The sequence below is a fragment of the Anarrhichthys ocellatus genome, unplaced genomic scaffold (genome assembly GCF_004355925.1).
Source record: "Anarrhichthys ocellatus isolate YVR2014 unplaced genomic scaffold, GSC_Weel_1.0 scaffold23, whole genome shotgun sequence".
NCBI lineage: Eukaryota > Metazoa > Chordata > Actinopteri > Perciformes > Anarhichadidae > Anarrhichthys > Anarrhichthys ocellatus.
The window spans coordinates 1,097,370-1,116,496 of record NW_022280053.1 but is presented as its reverse complement, the minus strand read 5'-3'; the positions used below and the strand labels follow the sequence as shown (position 1 = coordinate 1,116,496).

The window sequence follows — 19,127 nt, the reverse complement described above, 5'->3', positions numbered from 1 at the left end:
GTCTTTATGCTAAGCTAATCTTTGCTAATTGTCCCCTGACTCTAGCTTCATTTTTTCAGCTTCAGACATGAGAGTGGTGTTGATGTTCTCATCTAACTCGGCAACAGAGTGACTAAGCGTAATTCCCAAAATGTCATAGTATTATTTGTACTATTATTCAAGTACAAAACAGATCATTTTGTATTGGTAATATTTGTCACAGATATGGTCCCAATGCATGGGCTAATGTGCAGGGCCTCCATTTCATATATTGACTCTTTGATCCCAACTGACTTGTCTCTTTAATAACTCACACTCACCCGTATCCTGCTGTCCTGCCTTGTTCATTGTTATCCAGGATATCCGAACCACATGGTCTACGAATAGGATCACAGTCCTCATCTGATCCATCCTCACAGTCATAGTCCCCGTTGCAATGTAATCTCTTCGTGATGCAAGAACCTGCGTACAGATGGCAGTGAAGCTGATGAGGTACTGTAGGTGACTAAGGCTACATCCACACTACTACGTTTGCGTTTTAAAACCCCCAAAACGGAGGCGGTAGTTTGAAAACTTTTGCATTTTAGTGTGGACGGACAGAAACGGGGACTTTAAAAAAAACAATGACGCAGGCATCTGCATTCGCTAATTATTTGGTTCTTAGCAGACACGACGTATCCTCTCCTGATTCGTCACGCTGCCGGGAGAAAACAAACAAACAACAACAGCCTTGATTACCGATCGACTACTAGTGGTTAATTCAACATGTATAACGGATTGCAGGCATTGCTGACCTTGTTATCTATATACTAGCAGCTATTGTGAAGTTAAATTCTGCGTTTTATAATGCTACTACTGCCAAAATGCGGAGGAAGCAAGCGGTTATTGGAACGATTAGCGAGCGCCGTGTCCAGCGGCGTTATCAACCCTACGGAGCGAACATTTGAAGTCATGGTTTGCGTCTTTGAGGAAAGCGATGGACACAACACAGAGGACTTTCCTGTTCTTTTCAATGCTTATTTTGTTTTTGCACAGCTATTGTGAAGTTCACAAAGAAACTGTAAACGCACAAAAGCACAAACGTTCTCCAGTACGACGGGGACTTCCAGCCATCTGGCAGAGTACGAGTGTGAGAACAGACAATATTACATTACAGTCATTTATCAGACGCTTTTATCCAAAGCGACTAGCGGAGTCGGAGCTGGGGATCGAACCGCCGATCCTCTGATTGAAGGACGTAGTCATGTGATATTTTTTTGTCAAGCATGTTAGTATGGATGGAAATAATTTCTATAACAGTGCTAAAACACCTTTCAACGTATTAGTGTGGATGCAGTCTCAGAAGAAGCTGAAGTACCTGACTCGCACAGGAACTCTGAGTCGGAGCATAAAGGGGGAGGCGGTCGCTCGCATTGAGCATCCGTTCGACAAGACTCCCTCTCCCCCAGTGATCCTTCACAGGGCGCACCCTTAAACTGGCCAAACACGACCACACTTCGGGAACGCCTCTGAGGATCACAAATGAAATCACACTTTGTCCAGCATCAAAGGCAGAGAAACATTGAAGCTGAGAAAATAAGTTTATACGGTTAAGTCTTCTTGCCAAACTGTGCAACAGATATAGCGGTTGTAAAAACCGAAATGTTATTACTTTTAGGCCGAATATCACGGACCTTACAAAAAACTATTTAAAATTGACATTAATAAATTCATCTTTAATTAAGTACATTAAAATATCTGGTTTAAAGGTAGCTCAACCACATCAAATAGTGTAACGGAAGTTCCCACTTTTTTATCCAATATGATTAGATTTAGCTGCTTTATTTACATTTCTTTTACATTCTCAATTACTAATTTGTTGAAGCATCAACATTTTGATTTTTCATCTTCATGAAATAGGATAAAAGTTAGTACATATTTTTTCCCCGTTAGCTAAAGCTCCTTAAGTTATTAAACTTTAGCTAAGGCTATGTCACCAGAAGCTGGAATCGGTTTGTTTCTGTTTTCTAGCCAGTACTGTACTGTGAATGGACTAAGTTGAATATTGAGTTTTGTAGTCACTGACTACAGTTTTACTGGACTCACCCTGATATTTGTGCAATTATCACAAGAGCTCCACTCTGACCAGCGGCTCCAATGACAGTTGACTGCTGGTGGATCAGAAAGTACCTCTCCCCTGAAATACACATATTAAGTGATGCGACTTCTTTGACGCACAAAATCCTTAGTAAGTGAACAAAAACAAGATCCTTGCTGTTGTGTAAATGAAATACGCAAAATACATACATTCCATTTCCAAGAAGCGTCATAGTGAGACACAGACCACAGAAGCCCAGCTGGAGAGCAGCTTTGGTCCTCATGATGAACCTTTGAAGAGACAAATGGTGCTGTGTGTCTGTCCTGATTAAGTCTTTTAAGCTGCCTCTCTGTCAATGATTATTCAACTGCAAAAGGAGCATGTTGTCATCATCAAAGTCAATAGTTTGGATTTCAGGTGAGGCTATATTTATTCAGTGCTCGGAAACTCCATGTACCAAAGTTTAAAGTGTTTGTTTGAATTAAAACATCTTACTCATCCAGTCAGTATATGTTGTTCTTCACTGTGTGAGCGAAGCCTCTCCACAAGCATAATAAGTACGATTATTAATTTCTTCTCACCAAACTTTAACTGTTAACTGTTCTTTTATGCGTTTATCCATTGGTTGAAATACACCGTGATTGACTAAAAGCCAACAAAACAAATAAACTCTCACTCAGCTAGATGTGCACAACTCTATAACAGATACTTTTGGCAAATATATATTTAAGTTTTTAGTTGATATTTACTGCTAAAAAGAAAGACAGACAAATTAATCAAACTACTTAAAAACAAATGAACAAGTGTTAATTGGTGTCCGATTTGGAATCATATTGACGTTGAACGAATAAATAAAAATGGCAGCACTCTGTGGATCTTTATTTTAATTTTTAGCATTCCATCTCGTTCAGTTAATGATATATTTTATAACTATTAATCATTTTAATTATTGATTCATTCCCTTAGAACCACAAGATGTAAGACTTGAAAGTATAAAACAAATATTGAAGCATCGTCATTGCAATACAGTACATAATATTGTAAATGTGTTCACATGTTTTTGGTCATTTGTATATTTCCTGGAAACTGGAAACTATCCCAGCATGCACTGGGTGAAACAGTTGGGGCAGCACATGAAAGCTGACAAACACTCGTAATAGTGCTGTTTCAAGTCTGGCCTTTCTTTTAGTGCATCCAGTACACACTCGTTTATACACAAGGTCAAAGGTAATTTATTATACTTAGTTTTTTGTATTTTAAGAATGCTTGTACTAATAGGTGAACATTTGTTAATTTCCGTGTTTCCAGGATGATGCAATCATTCAGGCAGGTCCACAGAAAGCAGAGCAAATATTGAAAGAGGCTGACGTCCATGGTACATTCAGGTCACCATCTGAGATTGGGAAACTGAATGGCACAACTATCACACGGGCTACAGCTAAACTGCTATTAGATTCTGTCTCTGAAGTGCAACTCTTTGCCCACAAGATGGCTACATTGAGCAGATGTTGTGTCCTAGTCTTAAGGTGTGTTCACATACTGATTATGTACAGGCCAACTGAACACACTAACATGGGGACTATAACGATTTATTCAAAATACCAAACTAACTTCTTCCTCTGACAAGTCAAACACTGTTTCCTTTTAATAAATAATATCAAAACAAGCCTTGCACAATGCACAGGAAGCTTTAGACTGTTGCACCTAATGACCTGTCATGTGATCTGAGTGGCTTCTGCTGAGTCTGCAGTACTTTGTTCTACAAAAGGAGGGAGGGCAGTGTGCATAAATGACAAAACAATTGTCAGAATAGACGGATGAAAGCAGCAGTGAATTTAAAAGTGGATTAATTGGGATTATGATCAAATTAGCTAATGATCCATGATCAGGTGAATCATTATTCATGAACACAGAGGTTTGGCAGCAAATCATCTGCTTTTATCCATCTGAGATAGTAAAACTGATGTTAAATTCTGTAGTATTCAGCATGCTGATAGGTACTTTCTGCTGACTTAAATAAACACTCGGACTATTCCCTGATGTGTCCAAAGTCAATCTGGGGGCTGCCCTGTCCCGTGTCTTTCCGTGTATCTGCAAGCAGAGCTGGGGTAGTCTCGGGGCTATGTGGTCACGGCCCGCTGGAGAGGCACAAATATGTGCTGAGGTCACCACTTTTACGACGTTTGGCAGTTTCCTCCCAGCTTTCTCAGGAAACCAGAGGGTAGGTAAGGTGCTTGGCCAATATTTCTCCTGAGTAGAAAGACTTCCTGTTTTGTTTTTTTTTGAGGGGGGGGGGTTGAAACTGTGTGGAAACACTTGTGGAACAGCCAATTGCCCGGCTTTACCGTAATTTACCCACGGCAGAATATGATAACGTTGCTTCCTACATTGCCACTTGCCGCACTGATTTATGCTATATTTTTAGACTGAAATGCTCAAGAGAAGTGAAGGCAGTCGGGAGTTAAAAGAACAGAGTCGGACAGAGAGGATAAAATCTAAGACTACCTCAATTATGGACTGGAGATAAGTGGCTATCTTAGGTTCTGGTTGTGGTGGCAGCCGGTTCCAGGATTCACGCCCTAAATGCTGCATGTTTGGATAGTGGCCTTCCTGTAATATACTGAGGGAAGGACACTTCCCATTAGTTCGTCTCTGTCAGCATTCTATCACAAAAATAAACCCTCTAATGTGTATGTGCTGACTTGTGCCATCTGTAGTCTGTTTCTGGAAAAAACGAACTCCCATACTTTTCCTTTTCCCACCAGAGTGTTTTACATGAGTAGCACAAGTAGCATCCAACATGTCCTCCTGTATGCAAGTGTGTGGATGTTATTGGGTGTGCCACGATCCAAACAATGAATCACATTTAGAAGAAAAGGGAACCATAATTCTAACCTAACGTCATCAGTGATGCAGGGCCAGAGAGACACGTCATTGACGAGAAAAGGTTACGTTTGCTATCCTGGATTTTATTATATACAGTGTATGCATATTGCTGCATTAATATATAAAAGGCATATCAGCACAATATAAATTGCAAATGTCAGATGGGATGCAGCGACATTACTACAGATGCATGCGTTCTGCAAAACAAGAGTCTGATGGTATTAAATGTTTAATAAGAGGTTATGAAAAAGATCATTCCAGTGGTTGGTGGCTGAAGGGGAAAACAGACTCTCAGCTAGTCAGTTATCTGGCTTCTGAGGAGCTCATCTCCTAAAAAGCAGCCTCTGTCAGCAGAACACAGGATACACAGGCAGGAAGCACATCCTTCCTCTGTCCCATTCTCTGTAATTTCTCTCTTCGTCTCTTTAACACCAAGTGAAATAATGTGTTTTTCTTTGCAGTTTTTGAGGTGTCAGAACTACATAAATATACAGTATAAATACTACATTTGACTATCTGGTCTGAAGTTATAGGTGCAGATGTTACATCTGAATGTATACATGTGGTGGTTGGTTGACCATGCTAATAGCTTTGGTCATGCCAATAGTTATGATCAAGAGAGCTCTCATGTGTCTCTAACATGGGCTGTGGATTAGTATTCACCAGCATTGATGTTTAATCAATAAACGTTATATAGCATACTGCCATGTTGTAGTCAAGACCACCTAAACCAAGACCAAGTCTTGAGCAAGACCAGCGTATAAGACCAGGACCAGACCAGTGCGAGTCCCACTGCATGACAATAAAATGTGGCACATGCAAACTTTCGGCACTCCTCAAATTGATCTGAGAGATCCACATTCCCACAGAAAACAAATGAGGATTCCTCTTCAGTCACCTCTTTTATTGTCATATGTGTGTATGTGTGAGTGTACCATGAGAAATGTCTCAAAAGAGATAAGTTTTATGCATGGGGATTTTCCTGTTTTCTATGAGCAATCACAGTAATGATGTTAACAAATAAATCAGACAAATGCTTGAAATAGAGTCCTCTGAGACCGAGACAAGATGGATTCCTAGACGAGACCTTCAAGAAGTGGTCTTGAGTACTACAACACTGCTGCCAAGTGCCAACTGTAACATTATCACAAACCAGCTGTGCTGTTAGGCCATCAGCTGAGCTTCCATTGCACTGCAGAGAAACAGACCACATAGCATCAGCTGCGGGAATGTTCTCTGGTGTTTAAGTCATTTGTAAATTGTCTGATATAAATTAAATTCATGTTAGTTGATGGCTCTCTAGAAAAAAACGTTTTTTTACAGAAGTGAAACCTGCCAGTCCACATCAGGAAAACATCGGCATTGACATCATCTTAGTGCACATCTCAGTGTTAAAGTATATGTTGTATATATGTGATGTTTGATTTCCTTTCCCAATAATTTGTTTCTCTGTCTTTGTTTATCTGTTAAAGAAGTTCTTTGTCTTTTTAATGGTGGCTATCCCTGCTTATACTAACGACCTGGTGCTTCACTTAATTATCCCAAAACAAACATCTATTAATGCTTCTGCACACATGGAACAAAACACTTCCTGTGCGACTTGAGAATTTTCTTTCTGGGAATATCACAACTGGCACTCTTAGTGCTTAGAAGAGTAAATGTAAAAACTGTCATTACACGGCTGAAGCACTGTATGGTATTGAAAAAGCAAAATAGACATTTATACTGAGGAAGTTGATGACCCATTTTCAGCCATCGGTTGACTGTAATTGCAATAACACTAGTGCATGGCAAAGGAAATGTAGTGCCTGCTGGTCTTCCAAAAAATGTGCTGTGTAAGCAACAGTGGAGCTTTGCTCTCTTGTTTGGACTCTTCTTTCCCCTCACTCCTTCTACATTTAACCATACGAGGCTGAGTGTACAAACTGTTGAGATGATAGGAATGTGCTTTTTAATTTGAAAGTCATCCAATGCTGGGGATCCACCTTGTCGACAGAGGAAGAACTTCTGACACAACTGTTGAGCAACAAGGAATCCTTGCTTCAGCTCAGCCTTTGTCATTTTCTGTCAAATGAAAATCATATCTTTCATATTTCATCTAAAACTGTTTTGAAAAACAATAAAAGCTTGTAGCAGTGCTTGTTTTTAGATATTACCTAAAGGCTTGGGAGCAGGGACTTTTTTGGGAGGTCAATATATTGGAACATTACAGCTCCAATAATTTATTTTTTGACCACTTGGGGGAAGCAGAAAAAAAGCTGTAAAGACAACATTAAGTATCACCTTTTAAAGGAACAGTGTGCATTTAGGGGGATCTATTGGCAACAATGGAACAAAACACTAACAAGAAAGTTGTCTTTGGTGTACAATCACCTGATCGTCGTATTTTCACCTTCGAATGAGACTTTTATATCTATACGGATCGGTACTCTTCACAGAGCCGTCCTCCATGTTTCTACAGTAGCCCAGAATGGACAAACCAAACTGTAGATGTTTTCGCATCGGCCACAGTAGTTCTCTTACACGCTTTGCACACAGTAGCAATTTTAAATTGGTTGCAATCTGCAACCTCACCGCCTCAGCTGCCAAATCCTACACACTGCGCCTTTAAGCTGATGTAGCACACTTGATGGAGCAGCACTAGCACTCATGGCCACCAATATTCACTCTTAACTTCTAACTAATATATCTGTATTGGTCTCCACCAACTCAGGGTTGCTATGTTTTGTGTTGATGTTTTAGGGCTGTTTTGTTGAAAACAGCTGATTGCTGTGGCTGAGCCATGAGAGCGCTGATAATGAACCAAAACAGGAGCACTACAGTTGCAGGCCCTAAAACCAAAACAATGAGCTGAAAGACGCTACAAAGCTCCATAGAGCTGAGACGTCGGTCGATAATTATGTGGGTTCATAAAGCAACCCCTTTCACATCACACATTAAGTCATTTGATCTGTTTTTATTCTACAAAACATGTATTATTGCTGCTTTAAATTTGTGACAAAAGCCACTGTCTTGATGATGAAAGCCTAATGTTTTACAACACTATGGACGCAGTTTAGTTTTGCATGAAACACTAAATGCAGGGCTAAATGAGCGATGGTGATATTCTCCTCCACGTGAAGAGACCGCCCCCTCTTTCTAGTTAAAATCTGCAGCAGTTATGCCTGTCAGTCAGCGCGTGAAGGGTTAAACAGGGAGTTTGCAGCAGTCTCTCCTTTCTGTCCACGGCATTTAGCGGAAAACATCTGACTCCTGCTCGTTTTTCCGAGAGCTGTGTTTGGCTTTTTCTCATTTCTTTTTTTTTTTTTTTTTTTTTTTGGTTGTGCTGGAGCCGCGGAGGCATCCCGGGGAAACAAAAGTCCCGGTTTTCGACAGCAGGAGATCAACATCTTACTGCGCGCTTTCAAACAGGTACGTGCGTCCACACGTTGGTAACATTTTCCATCCGTGCGTTAATTAAGGTTCCACCGAAGGATTACAGGTCGCGTTAAAGCCAGGTCGGTATTTGAGTTCGCAGTTGAAAGCGGCGATAATAACTAGCTGTGGGTTGGTGAGAGTTGCTCTTCAGACTAAAACAAACCTACATTGGTTTTCTCTGCGGGAGGTAAAAACTTCATTCCACGTTTTCAAGAACTCATTTCCATTCCTGTCTCAATTACAACAAACAATTTCACTTTTGTCCTTCTTACGTTTTCTTTCCAGAACACGCTCTTCTTGCTGCACCGCTGTTAAACATCTTCTTAATCTTGAGACAATATATCGTTTGAGTTTTGTTTGTTTTTATGTTGCATCTCCTCTCATCCCTGTATATCTACAGCCTAGTTTCAGTGCAAGACAACTTAGTAGGAAAATGTTTGCATGGCCTTTGTGTTCACAGTGGGCCTGTGGTATTTCACCATCTCATTCACTTGTAGACTGAGTCATTCCCTGATTTCCTCCAGATGTGCAGTAGTTTACGTTTCCTGACGGCCCAGGATTGTGACATTTCTGCCCTTGCACTGCAGTTATTCTGCTGACGAATATGAAATGACCATTGTGTTCTGTGGCTTATGTGTTATTTGTGTCGTGACACTGGTGGACGCTGTAAAACAAAGCTCTTCTCCTCGTCGTTCATCTGCTAGCGTTTAAGTAAGTTGTTAAAATGTAATCCTTTAACTCATATCTGCAGTGAACTGCTGACATTTCATTTTTTTATTTTTTTATTTTTTATTAGCCTTTCCTCCAGCTAGCGGGACTCTGACACCACGTTTACTGGACATGTGCAATCATGTGTCACACTCTTGTAAATGGAGCGTTAGCCCATGGCATCAACAAGTCTTTAGGCGTATGTGTCTGTTTTTCTACCCTTCCTCGCACAGCAACTAAACAGCGTGTGTGTGTGTGTGTGTGTGTGTGTGTGTGTGTGGTAGCAGGAATTTGAATGTCACCTGGAGGAACCAAACGCACGAGGCGTCATGTGGCCTGCTTGTTTCCTTGACTTCAAAACTGGTATTGGTGGTTGAAATAAAGGTTGTATTGCTTTACAGCTGCACAGTACAGCAGCTGTTGTGTGAGAACACCCTCATTCGAACCGCAATTTGAATAATTTCTTGAATAGGAAAACATGCTCAATTGAAAATCCAACTATTCCGAATAAGTCTTCATTTACAGAATCTGTGTCAATCTCTGATATGGTCTGACGTGCTTCATAGGGATGTAACAGTTGGCACTCAAAGACCAGAAGGTTAGATGGATACTTTGTTCATCCAGCTATCTATCTAAAGGAAATGAGAGCCATACAGGATGAGATAAGAGATGGGAACTTTCAGGTCATTAAGTGCAAACTGATTAATCAATCAGACAGATTACCTGCCTGATTGATTTCATCATAAACATCACCTTTTAGATGGGACACTGTTTTTGTGCATCCTTACTCTCTTGTGACGAAAACACTGGATTTGGATTGTTCCCTTTTTTGAGGCTCATTTGACCCTGATTACACATTTTAAGAGGGCCTGACATCGTTGTGGGTGAACGATCACTCCAAAGGCTCCTATTTCCCTTCGTAGTTGCTGAGCTGGGCATCACGAGATCTTGTGCTCTGCTAGCGTAACATTAACCGCGGGTAATTGCTCAACCTTTGCCCACTTCCAACCTTTGGTCTGTCCTACAGTACTCACAGCCTCGGTGTGCAGCCAGTGTAGCCTCTGGTGCTGGTCCGAAAGGTATGTATGTCGCACACAGCCGTGTTTGCACTGGTTGTACAGAATGTCTGGCTGTGATTGTTACCACTTTGTCGCATTTGTTTGATTCATTAAGTGATCAACGGTGACGCAAGAGTGTGTGTGTGTGTGTGTGTGTGTTCCACTTAACATAGTTGAGGAGATGCAGGTAGCTGCTGAGTCGTTGTTTCTGCCTCATGTGACATTGCCTTGGGTTTCCTGCACAGTAAGTGCAGAGGTGTTCGTGACTGTCCAGTGTGTTGGCAGACAAAACGATGATGTTATTTACCACATGCAAATAGGACTAGCCGTAGTTGGCTCAGCACGCTGGTTTTTGATGGCATTTTTAAGGGTCTGTCCCTCTGATAAACCCTCCTGAGATAAGTATCAAATTTGAAGGCAGGGGAACAATTTATTTGTTAAGAGGTGACTGTGAGGAGAACCATCTTTATCTTTTGGATAATTCACTCTTTAACAGGAGTGAACAACTGACACAGCATGTGTAAAGCAGGTTTGAAGTGCGTTTTCTGGATTCTCGTTCTTAATGTTTTACGGGTCATATGTCTTCCTATGCCTCTCCATCTCGAGGATGTTCCTGCGGTTGTAAATGTTTACTGTGTATTGTTAACATATTTGATTGTTTATGGTGTGCATAACTCATTTTCAGCCGCTCCGTGCAAAACCTCTTTAGCGGTGACAAAGTATTTTAATTGTATCCCTTTACAGTTTAATATTTAGTTTGCAGTTTCACAAAGAGTGCGTTTTAACTTTTTATCACCTTCTCCTTTTTTTTTTTATTTTTTTTTTTTTTTAGGTCTCTCTTGCCACACGCACTTCACTTTTTCTGCTCCAGACAAATAACAAGAAAAGCATGTGTGTGTGTTGAGTCATCTGTTCGGTTGACCTCGCTGCCCCTGAACACGGTGCTGCTGCCTGCTTTACTCCCCGAACTGTCCACTTGTCCAGTGAGGCTCGCTCCACACCATGTCTGCAGAGGTGGAGAACTGCGCTGCCGTCCCTGCCGATCCTAGCGTCGCATCCCCAGCTACAGCCTCGACCAGCACTCCTCCCACCTCCCCTGCGACAGCCACATCCAAGGTCCCATTCAAGAAAGAGAAGAAGAAAGGTGACGATCATGCTGTGATCAAGACAGACATTTTTGTGGTCTCATCTTGTAGAAATCATAGTTTATTTGATTCTTTGTTTTTACAGTCTCAGAGAAGACTGATGAGTACCTGCTGGGCAGGTTTCAAGGGGATGGCGTGAGGTACAAGGCCAAGCTGATTGGCATCGATGATGTCCAAGAGCCCAGAGGAGACAAGATGTCCCAGGACTCCATGATGAAACTTAAGGTGCAACATAGGACGTTGGACTGTGCCCTGCTATATTTATAGTTCATTGAAAATATTAAGGGGATGGTAGCTCTGATGTTTTTCAATTACTAAGTCATCTGTGTGGTTACACTTTTACATCATCTGCATGTCACTGCAGAGGGCGCCACTGTGCACAAACGTTTGCGGATATAGAGTGTTACGGGGATGACTTGTTTTTATAGGCCAACCCGAAAGTTAGCATCGCGATGGTTCCCTTGACAAAAAGCTAATGAAATTTTTCCTTTGGATTATTGCAGAAATTAAGCTCTGTGGCAAACGTTAAGCTATAAAAGAACTACACCACATTCAAACCTAAACAAAAAAAACCATTTACTTTAAGGCGAGGGAACCAGGAGTGCTCAATAGAGTGCTCATTCCTGAAGCACTATTAGTTTTAAATCACAGGTCATGTTTTGTTTACTTACAAAAGACAGAAAAACTGAACCGTATGTATTATTCATTTGACACCAGGGCATGGCAGTAGCTGCTCGGTCCCAAGGCAAACACAAACAGAGGATCTGGGTCAACATTTCCATGTCGGGCATCAAGATCGTTGATGAGAAATCAGGAGTGAGTTCTGCCATTTCCTTCCATTGCTGTCGCATCACACTGAGGAGTTTATTTGATTGTGTTTGGCCTGCTAACAGAGCCTTTGTCCTTATAACTCAGGTGATTGAACAGGAACATATGGTGAGTAAGATCTCCTTCATCGCCAGAGATGTAACGGATAACAGGGCGTTTGGATACGTGTGCGGAGCAGAAGGGCAGCATCAGTTCTTCGCCATCAAGACGGCACAACAGGTAACACTCACAAATAAACGGGCACACAAGCTCACACAAATACCGCATTAAACAGCGGAGACAAATGGGCAACTATGTCAATGTCTCTCTGTCCCTTTACAGGCAGAGCCCCTGGTCATTGATCTGAAAGATCTCTTCCAGGTCATCTTCAACCAGAGGAAGAAAGCGGCAGATACCTCACAGAAGGTAACTGGTTCAGCAGCAGTTGACTTTAAACTGGAAGTGTGTGTGTGTGTGTGTGTGTGTGTGTGTGTGGGGGTTGGGGCTCAGAAGTTAGACGGTGAGAACATTTATTTTCCCGAAAGAAAAGCATTTTGGTGCGGTCATCTGGGACGTGAGGTGTACACTGTTGTGCGCCTCCTGAATTTCAACACTGCCTCTCTGTGTTCTGTTTATGAATCACATCCTGAGACATTCCATTGAAATGATGTGAAATGAACACGTGCCTCAGTGAATTAAGAAAATAAGTATAGTCATTAACAGTCTGCCTCTGTTTCCAGGGGGAAAATGGCTGCACTGTAGTTGAGGTAAGCAATTGGTAGTGCTTGTGTTTTCTTCAAACTGTTTCTCTGACTCTCGTCCCTAAACCTTGTGCTTGTTTTCAGAATGGGAGCGATGCCCTGCTAGGTGTGGGTGGTGAAGTAAAAGCTGCTCAAGTAAGTCTTTCTCTACATTCAATGACGCACCTCTGATTTATAGTCGCTGGGTAAATACAGTATGTTTCTGTTTCTTTTTGACATCCAGCCAGTGGAGCAGCTTGACCTTTTTGGAGACATGTCGACCCCTCCAGACATCCAGTCTCCAAATGTAAGTGTGCTGCCATAAAATGTTCCCTTTATCTGGGAAACATAGTGGAAGTATGTTTAGTCAATGAGGTGCAGCTGGGTATTTACAGCATTATACTTACGAGTGTATACTTTTTAGGCTTCTTGCTAATCGTAGTAAGCTGTAGAAGACTTTTATCCATTTTTTTTTTTTTTTTTTTTTTTTTTTTTTTTTTAAATAGTAATTTAATAAAAAATCTGAAATAATAATAGTTTGCTGCATACTGCTTCTAGTAATGTTTCTAAGATCTGATTTATAAAACAATGGCTTCACTGAATAACATCAGCACCTCCCAGATCATTCCATGTGTATGAACTCAATTTTTAAAAGGTCACAATTCTATTTGTAGGGAGTGTATAAGCTTTTTATAAATATACGTTTTAGACTTAAAAATTATCTTTTAAGAATTGAGTTTATGCCTCTTGTGTACCAATCTCATTGTTTGTCAAACCCTTTTAAAGCTGCCACAAGTAGAATCTATGAAAGAGACATTTTCATTGGCTTTGCTGACATCTGCAGTCTTATACCGGTAGTGTTACATCAGTTGCTCGGCCAGTTCACTAGCTGGGTCTTAAGTCAACGAGCTATTGCTGACTTCAGCATGTTAAAATACTTGCTGTTGTCCAAGGCAAGTAAGAATTTAGTACCAACTTCATTTGGAATATGAAGTTGGAATATGGCCTCTAGACTTTGCTTTACCATGGAATTTAATATGCCAGTGATATTTTGAGTTAAATATTCTACAGGTAGCAGCTTTGAAACGTCTTTTCACACCATGTGATTCATTTTGTTAACACGTGTGTTTTTCTCCTTCTGCAGAACTGACTCATAAATCTATTTTTTTTTTTTTTTTTTTCTCTCCCACTGTCCCTCTCATGTTAACCAGGACTCTAATGATATTCTCTTGCTGGACTTTTCCGCTGAAGTTGACAGCAATCAGAATTACATAAAGGGAAACTCCTTTGTAACTTCCTGTGGCCCTGACCGTAGGGCATCTCCCCAGACAGAGAATCCTTTTTCCTCGACATTTGGCTACTTTCCAACCCCAGACAGTGACCCTTTCAGAGATGACCCCCTTTCTAACTCGCCCGCTTGGTCGGAACCCGATAATTCACTGATCTCAATCGCCGCCACTAATAACCTAAACAGCACTGCTGACAACGCTTATAAGACAATTATTAACGGTGGTTCAAATGGAGACCACGAACACCTCAGTGAGCAGATAAATGGCTTATCCAGTAAGACCATGATCCTCGCTCTCAGTAACGGACAGTGGCCACTAGGGGGCACAATAACTCAGGGCAACACAATTACCATGATGGACGGGAATGAATCTGGGACAGCCAAAAACCCGTTTTTTGACTCACCTTTGACAACGTCCCCTTTCTCTAATGGCATAACGCACCACCCGCAACCCCCAGTGACTCATAGCAAGGATTCAGTTGTCATAAGCCCGCCTCCGCAGAGCTCTAAGGCTGGACGAGGTCGAAGGAGCACAAAGGTGAAATTCCATAGCTAGATGAAGCATTGTAGAGTTGCATGTGTGATGCCTGAACATGGGTTTAATGCACATTTCCCAGAGCATACTTGGGTTGCTAACATCTCCCTTTCTCAGCGTTTGGGTGTTATGCATTGGTGTCTGACGGGATGTGCCACAAGACGGTTAAGATGAGATGCAAGGCCTGTAATTTAGAGTTGCATTTAAGGGTTTGATCCATTCTGTCTTCATGCATGCACTGGTGGTCACTTGCTTCTCTAACTGGCTTGAATAAATTACACTTTTGACTGTGCTGCTGAACAATGGACTGTACCTGTTTATCTCCTCTGCTCTAAATCTATTTTCTAACGTTCACGCTTCAGTGATAAAAGCACTGGTAAGTGGCAAAGCATGCATATCAGTTAATGTCATACTGTAGTATTTGAGTCGTCTATAAAACTGAGTTGCAACAATACGTGTGTGTGTATATACACAGTGGGTACAGAAAGTATTCAGACCCCTTTAAATTTTTCACTGTTTCATTGCAGCCATTTGCTAAAATCAAAAAAAGTTTATTTCTCATTAATGTACACTCAGTACCCCATCTTGACAGAAAAAAACAGAAATGTAGAAATTTTTGCAAATTGTTTTTAAAAAAGAAACTGAAATATCACATGGTCATAAGTATTCAGACCCTTTGCTCAGTATTGAGTAGAAGCACCCTTTTGAGCTAGTACAGCCATGAGTCTTCTTGGGAATGATGAAACAAGTTTTTCACACCTGGATTTGGGGATCCTCTGCCATTCTTCCTTGCAGATCCTCTCCAGTTCCGTCAGGTTGGATGGTGAACGTTGGTGGACAGCCATTTTCAGGTCTCTCCAGAGATGCTCAATTGGGTTTAGGTCAGGGCTCTGGCTGGGCCAGTCAAGAATGGTCACAGAGTTGTTCCGAAGCCACTCCTTTGTTATTTTAGCTGTGTGCTTAGGGTCATTGTCTTGTTGGAAGGTGAACCTTCGGCCCAGTCTGAGGTCCAGAGCACTCTGGAAGAGGTTTTCTTCCAGGATATCTCTGTACTTGGCGCATTCATCTTTCCTTCAATTGCAACCAGTCGCCCTGTCCCTGCAGCTGAAAAACACCCCCATAGCATGATGCTGCCACCACCATGTTTCACTGTTGGGATTGTATTGGGCATGTGATGAGCAGTGCCTGGTTTTCTCCACACATACCACTTAGAATTAACGCCAAAAAGTTCAATCTTGGTCTCATCAGACCAGAGAATCTTATTTCTCATAGTCTGGGAGTCCTTCATGTGTTTTTTGGCAAACTCTATGCGGGCTTTCATATGTCTTGCACTGAGGAGAGGCTTCCGTTGGGCCACTCTGCCATAAAGCCCCGACTGGTGGAGGGCTGCAGTGATAGTTGACTTTGTGGAACTTTCTTCCATCTCCCTACTGCATCTCTGGAGCTCAGCCACAGTGATCTTTGGGTTCTTCTTTACCTCTCTCACCAAGGCTCTTCTTCCACGATTGCTCAGTTTGGCTGGACGGCCAGGTCTAGGAAGAGTTCTGGTCGTCCCAAACTTCTTCCATTTAAGGGTTATGGAGGCCACTGTGCTTAGGAACCTTGAGTGCTGCATAAATTATTTTGTAACCTTGGCCAGATCTGTTCCTTCGACGACATGCACTGTGAGCTGTCAGGTCTTATATAGACAGGTGTGTGCTTTTCCTAATCAAGTCCAATCAGTTTAATTAAACACAGCTGGACTCCAATGAAGGAGTAGAACCATCTCAAGGAGGATCAGAAGAAATGGACAGCATGTGAGTTAAATATGAGTGTCACAGCAAAGGGTCTGAATACTTATGACCATGTGATATTTCAGTTTTTCTTTTTTAATAAATTTGCAAAAATTTCTACATTTGTTTTTTTTTTTTTTTCTGTCAAGATGGGGTGCTGAGTGTACATTAATGAGAAATAAAATGAACTTTTTTGATTTTAGCAAATGGCTGCAATGAAACAGACTGAAAAATGTAAAGGGGTCTGAATACTTTCCGTACCCACTGGATATATATATTGTGTATATGATATTTATGTTCTATTCTCTGTGAATAGTCCACAGCAAGTGACCTGTTTGGAGCAGAGCTATTTTCTACTCCGGCTCACTCTGAAGGGTCGTCTTCCTCGGGGGACTTTTTCAACAGTACACCTGCGAACTCCACTCCCTCCTCCATAGCTGCTCTGGGTAATACACGGGAGGGGAACTTTGTGTCTTATCCGTATGTTACAATGTCTTTATGTGCCATTCCTTTTTAAACTTTCCCATTCTTTATATTCAGGGAATCTTCAGTTGGGTTCTCCAGCTACCACAGGTATCCCCGCTGCAGGCATGTGGGGAGCCTCCATGGCTCCGCCTTCAATGTTCACTATGCCAGGAGTGACCGCTCCAGGGCCAAGGCCCGCTTACCCACATCCATCTGCCTACACACATCCATCTGCCTACCCACATCCATCTGCCTTTGGTGGCCTACCCATACCACCCACAGCCTGGGGTGCGCAGGTGCCACCTCAGTTTGGTGCCGCGCCTTTGTCTCCGCCCCACCTCAACTGGGCCCAGCCTCCACCAGCTGCTCCCGGTTGGGGTCAGCCCATCACGACCAATCCTTTCCAGCCTGGCCTGTTCCCTGCAATGGGTGACCAGCATGGTCCGTCACGCCCCCCTCCTCGGCCGCCTGTTAAGGAGGCACCTCCGAAGGTAGAGAACAGCGCCTTCACAGCTTTGGACCCCCTTGGAGATAGAGAGAAGAAGGCTGGAAAGGACATGTTCAAGGACTTCCAGATTGCCAAACCCCCTGCCATCCCAGCGAGGAAAGGGGAGCTAGTGTCCAACTCTGCCCCCGGAAGCAACGAAGCCGGGGCGTTCGATCAGTACTTTAACAGCAAAGTGGGCCTGGCTCAGGATAATGCAGATTATGATGACTTTGACATCAATCAAATGTCACAAACTGTTAACGGTACACCAACCAACATTTTTCAACTTGACATGTACTTGACTGTGAGACTTGTCACTGATTGTGTCCTCTGTTTTAATGTGCCTGATTTAGATGTTCCTAAACCAGCGCCTGCTCTCGCTGCAGCTCCGGGCTTTAACCCCGGCCTCCTCAATGCCGCCTTCTCTTCCGCTCCCATCGCAAACAACTCTGCACCAGCCCAGGGACTCAATCATGACATGTTTGATCAAGCATTTGGGGCCCCAGATTCCAGTCTGTTTGGAGCACCGCCTGCAGCCATGGTAAAGAGATTTATACAGATGCATAATTAAACCTTATCCAGCATCAGAAGTCAGAAATCATTTGTAATGTGTGGCCTTTTTATTTTTCTTCTTTTTCCTTAACCTTACAGCAGACTGCTGCAGTTGGTCAGTCTTCTGGTTCAACAGCGGCTTTTGGGGATCCTTTTGGAAATCCCTTTGCTTGATCGTAACTTTGTGCATAAGTAAGTATATGTTCATATTTGATTATTGCTTGACTTACGTCATCAATACAGAATGAACACCATTTTCACTTTTTTTCCTCTTCTCTCTGCCCTCGCAGTTAAGATGGAGCAAATGGAAATCTTCACATGGAATAACATCTTTGGGACAAGCTGCTACGACGTGCGCGAGACAATCCAAAAAAAATGAACTTTTCTAACTCTTGTCCCTGACCCACCCTTTTGTTTACACCTCCACCTCTGATGTTTTTGTTTTTTCTATCCAATCAGTAGTTTCCTTATTTCTAAAGACCGCTGATCTAAGAAGTAAATGTTATGTCCTGATCTGCTGAAGAAAGAAATGTGGTGTGTGTGTGAGAGAAGGTGCGTCCAAAGAGGTTCACTGCTGATGCTGTCTGTGTTTAATAAATAAAATAATTCAATCATAAAGCTGTGAGGTTTTGTCAAGTCCATTTTACTTCTTCAGATACTGGAGGTTTGACAGTCAAACAGATATAGATGTTTTTATAAGCTATGTCTATGATTACTAAAGCTCCAAATTGTTAAAAATGTTTAATAACCACCTAATGGAGTGTAGAAACCTAAAAAGATCCAATAAAACAGTGAAAAATATGCTATATTACAAGTAAAAGTACCATCAGCTAAATTTACTTCTAGTATCAAAAAGTAATAACTAAACAAGAGAATGGCCCCTTCAGTGTATTGTTATCGCTGTTGTAATTATTGTATTGCATTAAATATGACTGAGTGTGCAATCACTTTTGTAGCTTGTTGGGGTGGAGATACTACTTTATATACAGATGGGTTGTTTAATTTGTAGCAATGCATCATATTTATAAGCTCATTGCTTTTGTATCTACAATTTTAATCTACAAACTCAATCATCAAATAAAAGCTGTGGAGCTAACAAAACAGGGACATAAGTATAAATCGGCATTAAATGAAACAAATCCAGTCCAATAAAAGTATCTTAAAAGTGCAGTGCTTTAGTACTCTAATCTTTAATACTCCTGCTCAACATA

The 19,127-nt window shown here is 41.7% G+C and overlaps 2 protein-coding genes across 8 annotated transcripts in view; one reads left to right on the top strand and one right to left on the bottom strand.

The window, feature by feature from the left end:
• c9 (complement component 9) overlaps positions 1 to 2,357 on the bottom strand; it is a 5,351-nt gene extending 2,994 nt beyond the window's left edge. Inside the window, exons 1-4 of the mRNA XM_031860137.1 lie at positions 2,266 to 2,357; positions 2,065 to 2,155; positions 1,337 to 1,487; positions 300 to 441 (exon numbers count right to left, since the gene is read on the bottom strand). Of these exons, the coding sequence (XP_031715997.1) occupies positions 300 to 441; positions 1,337 to 1,487; positions 2,065 to 2,155; positions 2,266 to 2,339 (458 nt within the window). The 5' untranslated portion in view covers positions 2,340 to 2,357. The remainder of the gene's footprint in view (positions 1 to 299; positions 442 to 1,336; positions 1,488 to 2,064; positions 2,156 to 2,265) is intronic.
• Positions 2,358 to 8,125: 5,768 nt separating this feature from the next.
• On the top strand, positions 8,126 to 18,536 carry dab2 (DAB adaptor protein 2). 7 transcript variants are annotated; one of them, XM_031860380.1, is made up of 15 exons: positions 8,126 to 8,353; positions 10,958 to 11,269; positions 11,356 to 11,495; positions 11,988 to 12,086; positions 12,186 to 12,317; positions 12,420 to 12,503; positions 12,818 to 12,844; positions 12,923 to 12,973; positions 13,062 to 13,124; positions 14,029 to 14,643; positions 16,729 to 16,858; positions 16,953 to 17,627; positions 17,718 to 17,905; positions 18,019 to 18,108; positions 18,207 to 18,536. In XM_031860380.1, exons 2-14 carry the CDS (start codon positions 11,128 to 11,130, stop codon positions 18,088 to 18,090), a joined length of 2,418 nt encoding a protein of 805 aa, XP_031716240.1. In that variant the 5' UTR covers positions 8,126 to 8,353; positions 10,958 to 11,127; the 3' UTR covers positions 18,091 to 18,108; positions 18,207 to 18,536. The 7 variants fall into 7 exon arrangements, with proteins under 7 accessions (XP_031716240.1, XP_031716235.1, XP_031716241.1 ...); XM_031860375.1 differs by having other exon boundaries at positions 18,016 to 18,108; XM_031860379.1 differs by lacking the exon at positions 8,126 to 8,353 and adding an exon at positions 8,368 to 8,546 and having other exon boundaries at positions 18,016 to 18,108.
• The last annotated feature ends 591 nt before the right edge of the window (positions 18,537 to 19,127 follow it).